General features: G+C 39.1%; 1 protein-coding gene across 1 annotated transcript in view; it reads right to left on the bottom strand.

Moving 5' to 3' along the window:
- Positions 1–12,140, bottom strand: part of GAD2 (glutamate decarboxylase 2) — a 103,021-nt gene that overhangs the window by 4,234 nt on the left and 86,647 nt on the right. The window contains exons 14-15 of the mRNA XM_006139728.2: positions 8,928–9,035; positions 8,233–8,322 (exon numbers count right to left, since the gene is read on the bottom strand). Of these exons, the coding sequence (XP_006139790.1) occupies positions 8,233–8,322; positions 8,928–9,035 (198 nt within the window). The remainder of the gene's footprint in view (positions 1–8,232; positions 8,323–8,927; positions 9,036–12,140) is intronic.

The following is a 12,140-nucleotide window of genomic DNA, read 5'->3' as shown; positions in this document are numbered from 1 at the left end:
GCAAGAAATCACCCCCCAGGGGGGATGGTCACGCCGCAATCCCTTCTCCTCCATTCTCCTCTTGGGATCTTGGGCACGCACGCACACGCGCCCGGCGTGAGTTTTAAGCCACCGGGTCCGGTACGCGAACCGCGGTCGACTATGTGGGAATCCAGCGACATAGCCATTACGCTAACTGCTGGTTCCCTACGAGATATTTTAAAAGATGTTTCTTAATAATTATGAAGAATCAGCTGGGGCAAAAAGCCGAACCCACCAGATTTAACATACAGAAGCATTTCACAGGCAAGACTTTACTATACATATGCAAACTATTTGCTATAGCCTCAGTAGTTCTCTGTTGTGTATGAAATTAGGTTTATTTTCTTTAGCAGGGCACAAATGTCTTCTGCCACTCAGCTTTGAGGATGCATCTTCCACTACTCACCAAAATTAGTCTTCAACTTTGACATGACTCATTTATTAACTATCTCTAGAACGTATCACAGCTATTTTAATCCCTTCACACTTGTAATCCATTTTACTGAGAAAGACACAGATAGGTATTTTTGACAGGGTCTTGATGTCCAGATTGGCCCAGGAACTGAACACAGGCCTCCCATGTGGCTTCCAGCTTCCCAAGTGGTGGTGCTGTCTGTGAGCTACCGTGGATTTAATTTCTGTTGTTTATCAGCACAGTGTTGAATACACGATAAAAGCTTTCTCAGTTTTTACTAATAGTGACTAGCATAACAGGAAAAGCTATCTAGGAAGAGGTACAAATTTAAATTACATCTAACTGTTTGTATGATCTGCCTGCACATATTTACCACTGGAGTTTAAACATGACATCTGACCTTTTAAGTTCATTGCCGTAAATACATAACTAGGAATGGTAGATGTCAGAGAAGTTTTAGGCTGATTTGAAATATACATAGTCAGCTAATCTGTTCAAATGAGGACCATACTTTATATTAGCGTTGAAGTCATTTTACATGATAGGTATATTCAAATGGAATGCTTTAATGAGCATGTGATTTTTACTATCAATTCAAATAATCATCGGTTTACAAGGAGGTTTTCATATTAAAAGTATTCAATGCACAAAATGAACAAGGTTCTCATCAGGCCCTATCATTCTTTAGTTACCAAAGATGAAGCCAACAGACAGACTTCACTTCACCTCCACTTCAGGTTCTGAAGTTAATTTCATTATTTAGAAATTAATGAAGATAACGATTCTGGCGCTGAGATTTTTCTGGTTCTAGACGAACAGATTCTTACATCCCTTCCCCTCTCTTCTTTGTTTCACAAGGAAATGATGCAAAAAGGGATGCTTATCTTGGGTTGGTCTTTCTTTGCCCTAACAGATTAAGGATGTATGAAGAACATGAGTTCATCCCAGGGAATAAACACAATAAATTTAAATCTCACTAGTCTGGGACTGGATTCTGAAAATGGATCTATTAGACTATCATAGCCTCAGGACATGAAGTTAATCACTTTGTGATGTCGGACATGACAAATCAATGTATTTCCGGGAAAAGAAATCTCAAATTAGAAAAGAAAATCTAAATTCACATGGATTTGGAATTTAATTAGAGAAAAAAATCACGTAACTATCTCTTAGTTTGTACATACATCATGCTTATTCCTTAAAAATGATAAAATGACAATGCTTTCCTCAGTGAATTAAACTCCGATTTAGTTTTCATGAGCAAATGAACACATAGAAATGGCACTAATTATTAAGGACAATCATCTCTAACTTTTCAGATGAATGCAAACCAAAGGCAAAAAGATTAATGTTAACAGCTACATCCCAAATAGACTTTGGCATAAAGTGAGATTGAATTCTCCATTTCTGAAGCTTGCTGGGTTGGCAGAATCACAGCTGTCTAAATACATACGACTTTTTGTTGCTTTCCCCAAAATGCTGATGAACTAAAATTAGCAGGAACATGGAACATCTACTCATTGCATGCTTGCTAATTGCAAGTTAAGAAGGAACATAAGATTCAGACTATTCTGATGAATATATAGATTCTTCAATTATTTCTAGACCTTATTTTGGGGCTTATTCTTGATTTTACTGAATAAAGCAAGCTGGCTAGAAGATGAAGAAGTTGCATTTTGGAGAATCAATAAAGGTTTTACTGCAAGAGCTCTTCAGGGATGCCTTATGAGTTTCAGGGTTTTATTTTTTCCTTTATACTATAATTACCTTTGTCAATTCTTCAGGAAACAATAACCAGGGACCTTTCCATAATTTGAATTCACATTTGTTTTCTTCAAAGAGGACTCATATTAAAGCACCATGAAATAATGTCATAAGAGATTATAGAAATGAATTTTCACTCTGTTAGAAAACCTTTTTTTTTTGTTGTTGTTATAGGGTGCACGCACTTGCCAGAGAGACAGAGAAAAAGAAAGCGCTAAATCTCCCCCCCCAACCCCTGGGGAGATGGCCATGCCACAATCCCTTCTCCTCCCTTCTCCTGTTGGGATTTTGGATATACATGCACACACGCCTGGCATGCTTCAAGCTGCTAGGACCAGGACTTGAACCGTGATCAACCACATTGGAGTCTAGCAATGTAACCAGTATGCCATCTGCTGGTCCCAAAAATCTTTTTGTTTTTAAATCTTGGAGCCTGAGAGAAAGTTTTGAAAGATAGAAAAGCAGAATAATAGTAAATTAAACATTCTGAATTGTTAAAAGTATCACCAGTTAAATTCCCCACTGTATTTAATAACTTACAGGGCCAAACTACTTCCATAGCAATTTACTTTAAAGTCATTGCTGGCCTTTCAGAAGTCCATCTACCAATGTTGGCGTGGTGGTTAAGGCACTGGACACGCCCACATGGCTGACCATGGTTCAAGTCCTGGATTTGCGGCTTGCTTTCTCATTCTCTCTCTCTCCCTGGCAACTTGCTTCCTCCCTTTCCTTTTGCTCTCTCTGTCTCTCTCTGTTCAAATAAAAAAATAATAACAAATAGAATTAAATAAATAAACAAATATTTTTTTAAAAAGATGATAGAAGAGATGTGGATAACGATAAAAAAAGAAAAAACTTTAAAGATAATAATGAAGAGGAGCTGAAAACACAAGAGATAACCAATAGACCTTTTGATTCTTTGATCAGTGTCTTCCTGGGGTCTACTTACTGCCCCTTCCCTGTGTCTAAAGCATTATTGTGCAGGCATGTCCCCACAGGGCCCAGTGCCATAGTGCCCATGCATTGTTCATCTCCTCCACCTCAGAGGCAGTGCTACCTGCATACTCACAGTCCTGACTGGGCAACAGGAAACACACCAGTAAGATTCTCTTCTTTATCTCTCTCATTAAGATGTGACCATGCTTGTTTTAGTAATAATCATTGCTGTCATCTAGATGTCTGTCCCCAAGCCAGTGAACTCTGGGAAAACACTTATGATTCACTATTAGGTTTCTTAATTCTTATTTTCCTTCCCTATTCTGGAATATGTGAAAGATACTTGCTATAGACTATTTATGTCCCCCCAAATTTCATGTGTTGAAATTGTAACCCCCAGTGTCATGATATTAGGAGGTGGAGCCTTCTGTAGGTGAATAGATCATGAAAACAGGGTCTTTATGCTGTGGTTTGTATGTCTCCTCCAAAACTTGTGTTTAAGTTTAATTGCTGTTGTCACACTATTAAGAAGTGGGAATTTTGAGAGGTGATTAGATTACAGGGGCTCTGCCCTCATAAACAAGTCAATTATCTATCTTGGGAGTGAGTTAGTTGTTACAGGAATGGGCTCCTAATAAAAGAGATGAGTTTGGCCTGATTTCCTTTCTATCTTCTGAGCTCACTTGCCCTTTCGCCATGGGATAACATCGTAAGGATGCCCTTGCCAGGTGCCAATGCCATACTCTTGGACTTTCCAGCCTTCAGAACTGTAAGCCAAATGAACTGTTCTTCATACATTGCCCTGTCTATGGTATTCTGTTGAAGCAAAAGAAGATGGACTACAACACTTCATGAAAAGGATTGGTGCCTTACAAAAGAGACTCGGAGTGCTACCTTGCCCTTTTTTATGTCTTAAGAAGATACATTGAGACGAAGTCTATCTACAAACCAGAAAGGGGGCCTACAACAGATACAGAATTTGCTAGCACCATGATCTTGAACTTCCTAGCCTCCAGAACTAAGAAAACTTAGAAATATTTATAAGTAACCCACTTTAGTTTGTTTTTGTAGCCCAAACAGACTAAGATGGCACTTTCATTCAACGAATGGTTTGGAGTGCTTATTCAACAAATGGTTTGGAGTGCTTACTATATGCTAAAGCCATGTACAATTCCTCTGCCTCATCCAGATTTTTTTTTTAAAATTATTTTTATTTAACTTTATTCATTTGACCAGAGAGGGACAGAGTAAGTTGGTGGGGAGAGTGAGAAAGCAAGCCACCAGGGTTGGGACTTGAACCATGGCTGGCCATGTGGGAGTCCAGAACCTTTAGCCACCATGCCACCTTCTGGCCCCCCTTGTCCAGAACTTTGTTCTATTTTTTCCCTATATACTACACAGAAGGCTCCATATTTTCCTCCATTTGGCTCTTTGTGACATCCATCAAGAGATTTCTACGTCAAGGTGTGATGCTCTGTCTCTGCAAGATCCAATAGTAGTCAGTAGTCAGAAGTTAAGCAGTTACAATGTGGCCAGTGTGACAGAAGTGAAATTTTCGTTGAATTTATTTTTAATTGATTTAAATTTAAATGTAAATAGCTACAAGGTACTGTCATATTTGACAGTGCAGATTATTTATTTCACGTTAGATCTGTTCCTGTTGGAAATGCGTGTGTGATTTTATTGGTTCCTGAACATTATATCTTAAGAACCCACACTTAATAAAAATTTTTTTTAAACTTTGAACAATTAATAACATAGATGAACAAAAGTTAATCTTAATATTTATGTGGTTCATTTCCAAGAATTGATAAATTCTCTTTATTTCAGTGATAATAATGATAATAAGCAAGGCCCAGCCACAGTGGGGCAGAGGTACTCTGCAATACTGGAGGCCATACGGAATATTGGAGTTTGGTTCTCTGGTCAACCTACACATACTGAACCATGCCTGTGATACTGGCTGGCTGGGAAAGTCTAGGGGCACTGTGGTATAAAACCCTGTTAAGACTGCTCATCTCTCTCTCTCTCTGTGTCTTATGAAATAAGTAAATAAATAACCTTAAAAAATAGAGTTACATCATAGAAAAAACTCAAGAACATTCATTTTCGTAATCCCTAGAGACTTTCACATTTGAATAAACATCAGTATAAAAATGGTTTACTAATATTCTGATTGTTGTCCCCAGGTAACAATCTCCAACCCCATCACAAGTTATGTAATGTGCTAAAATCTAAGATGTATTTATGTGAGGTCATCTCAGACCTGACTTGCTTAAAAAATGAAGGAAAGAAAACCCTTTTTTTCTATAATCCTATTTTTCTCCATTACTCAGTATAGTGATAATAAACTGATCCAACAAATGAAATTAGTCGAACTATTCCATAAACACAGTCTGGTCAGTGAATTCAAAGAAAGAAGTGAAAGTCAGTAAGTATGGAAACATCATCCTTAACTTGCTAAAATTCATCATTGCTAAGATATTTATACTATAGAGGCACTACACCATCAAATTTCAATGAAATTATTGATTCCTCCCTCTCTAATGATAGCAGAAACCCCTCCGCACAACTTTTTTACTTTTTGCCAACACCCATCATCTTGTCCCATGTGACTTCTACTCACCTTCACAGTCCCCACCTCTTGAGCTTAATTTCCTGGAATTCAAATATGACCAAACACCTTGTACCCCAGACACATGCATCATGAGTCCCAGTTCTAGAAGCTTTCTTCCATTTGTTCCTTTAGGGGCTACACACTGGGATCACGTGGCAAGCATTTAGAATCATTTCTACGCTCATGCAAAAGTAATTGAATTGAATTCTCAGGGTAAGACCTTGTAAGACCTTGTAGTCAGTTTGGTTCTTTTCCTTTTTTTTTTTCTTTTAGAGAATTTTTTTTGCAATAGGGCACATGTGCTTGCCAGAGACAGAGAGAGAAAGCAAGAAATCACTCCCCACGGGGAATGGCCATTCCGCAATCCCTTGTTTTCCATTCTCCTCTAAGGATTTTGGGCATGCACACACAAGTGCCCAGCATGAATTTCAAGTTGCCAGGTCTGGGACTCAAACTGTGGTTAGCCATGAAGGAGTCCAACACCATATCCACTACATGACCTTCTGGTCCCTGTCAGTTTTTGTTTGTTTGTTTGATTTTTTTAAAGATTTTTTGCCATAGGGTGCATGCTCTTGCCAGAGAGGTACAGTGAGAGAGAAAGTGAGAAATCACTAATCCCCCAGAAAGGAGATGGCCAGCCTTAACCCCTTTTTCTTCATTTTCCTCTAGGGCTTTGGGCACATATGCACAAGTGGCTGGTGTGATTTTCAAGCTGCCAGGTCAGGGACTTGAACAACAGTTGGCTATGTGTGAGTTCAGTGCCTTAACCTCTATGACACCTGCTGGCCCTAGTGTTTTAAAATGAAGCTTCTTGATGATTCTAAGGAATAGCCAGGGTGTAGCTGCCACTCTAATTAGTAGTCTTAGTTTAAAGACCTCAACTAGGTGTAAGTTTCGTCCTAGTGAGGAATTTGATCTTGGTTTAATTAGATAGGTGTTAACTTTTTAAGGTTTTCTGAAGGTTTTAAATCCATACAAAATCCTGTTCTTCATTTTACATAGGAGGAAATAAAGTGTCCCATTCGTAGTGAGGGAGATGACCTGCAGTGGCTAGAGGAAGTTTCCTCTTTTATGGTAAATAAAAACAGAAGCAAAACAAAACAAAACAAATTCCCCAAACCAATCAACCAATCAAGTCACTGAGAACCAAATATATATTGTCATTCCTGTTTCCCATTCTAATGGCACTGTGGGAGACAGGCCCTGAGTTTGTCTCCCTTCAAGACTGTCTTTGGTGTACACAGTAAGTCATATCTCAGAAAACAGGAGAATATAAGTGATAAAGGTGTCTTACAGACCACAACAGAATTTAAAGCTTAAGAATTCAGGTGTTGGAGTCCAGACTTTCTTGAGATTTGGGAAAATTACTTTTTCTCCCTGTGTTTCAGTTTCTCTATCAGCAAAATGGGGCAATCACAGTTCTCCCCACATCAGGTTTTTATTAGCCTTTAATATAAAAAGCTGATTAAAAAGTGTTGGGAGTTGAGCATAGGATGCAATATATACTCTAAATGGTGGCCTTTATTATTGCACTTTGCCCTGTCGCCATCCAGGGATCGCATCAGGTCTGAAAACCTTGTCAGGTCACAAGTAGCCTTGACCTTAGCATTTCAAGGGGCCAGCAGCCACTTTGTTTTCTAAACATTTCTGGCACCAAAGTCTCTTTTTTGGGCTTGAAACCAAGAATCAGTGCTGCTTGGAAGACCAGTCAACCTCAACAATGGTTTTGCTGCTTTATGAATGCCAGTAAAGATGATCACTTAATTGCTTATTTTAAGACATCATAAACTCTCAGAAAACAAGCAAATAGGGTTGTTAAAAGTCTGAATAGGGGCCAGGCTGTGGCATGGTGGTTAAAGCACTGGCCTTTCACATGGCTAACCATAGTTAGGGACCAATATCTAGTGGCTCGCCTTCTTACTTTCTCTCTCTCTCTGGTAAAATTTTAAAAATAGCAATACATAAATAAAATTAAATAAATAATTCTTCAAAAAAAATTCTGTATCTACTACTCTGTACATTCTGACTGTAGGGACCACAGAGGGAGTGAACCTATATACTGACTGAGTTGGGATTTTTCCTAAAGACATTGCGTGTGTCATAAAGATGATATGCAGGGAACCAGCAGTTAGCGTAATGGCGATGTTGCTGGACTCTCACGTAGTCGACCGCGGTTCGTGTCCCGGACCCGGTGGCTTAAAACTCACGCCGGGCGCGTGTGCGTGCGTGCCCAAGATCCCGAGAGGAGAATGGAGGAGAAGGGATTGCGGCGTGACCATTCCCCCTGGGGGGTGATTTCTCGCTTTCTGTCTCTATGTCTCTCTCTGTCTGTCTGGCGAGCGCACGCGCCCTACAGTGAAAATCTCTCAAAAAAAAAATGATGATATACATAAGAAAGGCTCAATATCGGGCATGATGGCACCCGCCCTGTGGCAGAAAGGCTCAATATATACATACATCAAGTGAATTGATCGCTTACCTTTGAGAGCCGACTCATTCTCTCTTCATTGTCTTCCAGAGTCCGCAAACTTGGAGGTATGTACCAGAAGCAGACGTTCGTGTGCTGAGGCTACAAGAAGGACACGGCCACATTCAGCCCAAACTGGCAAGTTTGGAAACCCCAAGGACATTTCAAATTACTTATCTGGCAGGTTCATAATACAATTTCTACCCTCCCTTTTTTTTATCTGAGAGAATTTTTTTTGCTATATGGCATATGTGCTCACAAGAGAGAGACCGAGAGACAGAAAGTGAGAAGTCGCCCTGTAGCGGGGGATGGCTACGTCACAATCCCATCTCCATTCATATCTTGGGATTTTGGGCACATGTGTATACATGCCTGGCGTGAGTTTTAAGCTGCCAGGTCTGGAACTCGAACTGCAGTCAACTATGTGGAAGTCCAGTGATGTAACCATTATGCCATCTGCTGGTCTCACAATTTCTACTCTTAATTTAGTAATTGCTGTTGGAGTGCCTGACTTACAAACGTCACACAGAATTATTCGCGAGTCTGATTTTCATTTCAATGCAGGATGGCTGCCCTGCCATGCACAGCTCCTTCTTTGCAATGGCCCTGCTTACCTGAATAGCACATTATCCACAACAAAAAATGACCAGAGATGTCAATAGAAATAAACTAAACTTTTCTGGAATTAGAGAAATCTGAGTACATACCTTCCCATCAAACACCATTTCATATCCTTCTCGGTTTTTTATGATATTGTATAAATACTCTGCCAGCTCCAAACACTTATCAATATGTGCTTCAAACCCAGTGGTCCCCTATGGAAGAGAAGAACAAAGCCCATCAGCAGGCTGAGATGTGGGGAGAGACCTCAGGCAGAGGTACAAGGCGAGGGTCTCTCTAGCACTCAGCCTGCCCATTTCAAGTGCTGCTCAGGCACTTTCCTGACACAGACAGTTTCCACAGGCTCTTCCTGTAATTATTTCCCTCTAATGCTCTCCCCCTCAGGTGCTTTTGTTCCCTTTCATTACTGCTTTCCACAGTGGACTCCTTTTCTTTGTGAGCCTCTATTCCCCAGGCAATTATTTTGATTACTCAAGGGGAAAATTTGCCTCTGCTGTTCATAGGCGTGATCATGAAAGTCACTAATAACAGGAGGTCTGGGCTGTTCTCACCATTCCGGTAATAAACATCATCAGAGACACCCCCTTCCACACACGCACACAATGTCTGCTTAGTCCCTGTCCATCATGTAAATTTTCCATTTCCAGGCCTCTTCTTTGTTCACTAATGTGCCCCTATTATAAAACAGACAGGGGAGGAACTCAGTGAATATGAGTTGAGCGAATGAATGACTGAATCTTAGGGAGCATGCAGAAGCTTTGCTAGCATGTCATTCTGCCAAGCTCTTCGGAGTTCTCCTTTAGTTATGGATAAAGGACTCACATGTCTGTAATGGGCAACATTATCACAGAGGGCTTCTACTTGCTAGCTCTGAAAGCCCTGAATCTGGACTCAGGAAAAACAGCACAACAGCCTTGGACAGGAGCTATTTAATGAACAACAGGAAACACTAGGTAGGGCGTTATTTTTCGAAATGGCTTTCCTTTCACTTCTTTCAGCATTTACTGAGTACTAATGGAAAACTTGGAAAAATAGCTAATGCCCATCCTGGGAACACTTAGAACTGGCCCACCAGTAACTAATCCAACACGGGAACAAGAGGAAGTGATCATAATGGAGATAAGATAGGCCCTTTCCTGTGTATGTATTCTCATCATCTCAGCTAAAAGAGGGTCCCAGCACAGTCCAGTGACTTACAACATTTGAAACATCTTTAAAAACAGCTGCACTGAAGAAATGTAATGGATTTAGAAATTCATTTATTTGGAGATTGCTACCCTCGCTGAAGAGTGTCTCCTAATGAACACTAGGAAAGGGTTTGAACAATGCCTGAATGCTCAAGTCAGTACCTATGCCATGAGTTCTCCAAGTCTATAGGTGCAAAGGGAATTAGAATTGGTTTGGACTGACCTGCACTTGGAATCCACTGGAAATGGACCCTGGCTTTGTAGGTGCCCACAAAAGGGAGTGGCCCACACAGTAGAGTTGGATTTCCCCTAGACATATGCCTAAGTCATAAGATGCCACTTCTGAAATAACTACAGAATATGTTACAGCTGTCTCTATTTCCACTGTCTCAGCCCAAGTTCAGGATATTTCACTTTTCATCTGGGTTGCACTTCCCTAATCATCTTTCAGCTAATTTATACTCCCCACCAGTCTCAGAATCTGCACTTAAGCTTTGGCTTGACCTTCGTAGAATGTCCTTCTCCTGGCTCTGCTGCTTGGAATCCTACTCATTCTATCTATCCTGTTTAGGACTCAATTCAAAGGTCATTTCTTGATGGATAACTTTTGTTTCTCAAACCAAGAATGAGCTCTCCATCCTTTAAGTTCTCAAGATGTGTCTGTGTTTCTTTTATGACTAGATATGTTCTGTCTTATATGATGGCTAGCTGTATCTTTATCTTATTCTATCTAGAAAATGGTAGTCTCCTTACACCATTCAGTACAAGGCATAATAACAGATGCTCAATATCTACTTTTTGAAGTTAATTAATATTTTAGAGAGAAAATAAACATTTACTCACTCAGCAAAACATGCCAGATATCAATTTTCCTTTAATAATATTTTGTGTTTTTTTTTCCCCTCAGCCATTTGACAGATCTTTTGTTAGGAAATGTTTTAAGTTAGGGAGGTTAATCATAAAAAAATAGGAAATCTGACCATTTGTATAAATACATACAAACTCAGAGATTTACTGTGAAACCTTACTATTAGGTTGTTGGGAAAATCATAATGTATTTTCTTGTTTTTCTATGCAAAAATGCATTACAAGTTTTCTGACAACCCAATAGTTACATATTAAGCCATCCCTGCAGACCTAAAAAGTGACGAGTTTCATTTTTTTGCTACTGAGTCATTTGAATTTCTTACATATTCTAGATATTAACCCCTTGTGAGATGCATAATTTGAAAATATGTTCTTTCAATCTGTAGGTTGTCTCTTTACTCTGTTGATTATTTCCTTTGCTGGGCAGAAACTCTTTAGTCTAATGTAATACCATTTATCATTTAAACTTTTGTTCCCTATAATTTTGAGTTTTTATTAAAAAAAAAAATCCTTGCTGAGGCCAACATCACGAAACATTTCCTTTATATCTTCTACACACTCATGTTTATTGCAGCACTACATTTCTGCCTAGGAAAAGAAGCAACCAATAGAGTGAAGGGTCAACCTTCAGAATGGGAGAAAATATTTTCAAACTATGGATTTTAAAACAAGGGATTAATAAGTCAGAAAATATGAGGAATTAAAACAACTCAATAGTGAAAAATCAAATACTCCAATGGTCAAAGATTTGAACAGACATTTCTCAAAAGAAGATGGGCAGCACATATAAGAACAAGTGCTCAACCTCACAATCATCAGGAAACTGTAACTCAAGACCACATTGAGATATCATCTCATCCCAGTTAAAATGACTATTTTTGAAATGACAAAACAAAGAAACAAATAATGTCAAGGATGCAGAGAAAGAGGAACACTTTTACACTGTTGTGGGAATGTAAATTAGCTCAGCCATTATAGAAAACAGTGTGGAGGTTCTTCAAAAAATTGGAAATAGAACTACGTTATGATCCAGTAATATTACTGAAGATATAGTCAAAGTAAAGAAAATCAACATATCTAATAGATATCTGCACCACTCTGTTTATTGTAGCATTATTCACAATAGCCAAGATATGGAATCAATCTGAGTATCCATTGATGAATAGATAAAGAAAATTTATTTTTACAAAACACAATACTATTCATCCATAAGAATAAAATCCCATCATCCAGTGTCAACATGCA

Source organism: Tupaia chinensis, unplaced genomic scaffold (assembly GCF_000334495.1).
Source record: "Tupaia chinensis unplaced genomic scaffold, TupChi_1.0 Scaffold000001_1, whole genome shotgun sequence".
NCBI classification, from domain to species: Eukaryota; Metazoa; Chordata; class Mammalia; order Scandentia; family Tupaiidae; genus Tupaia; species Tupaia belangeri.
This window is presented reverse-complemented; position numbering and strand designations above follow the sequence as displayed.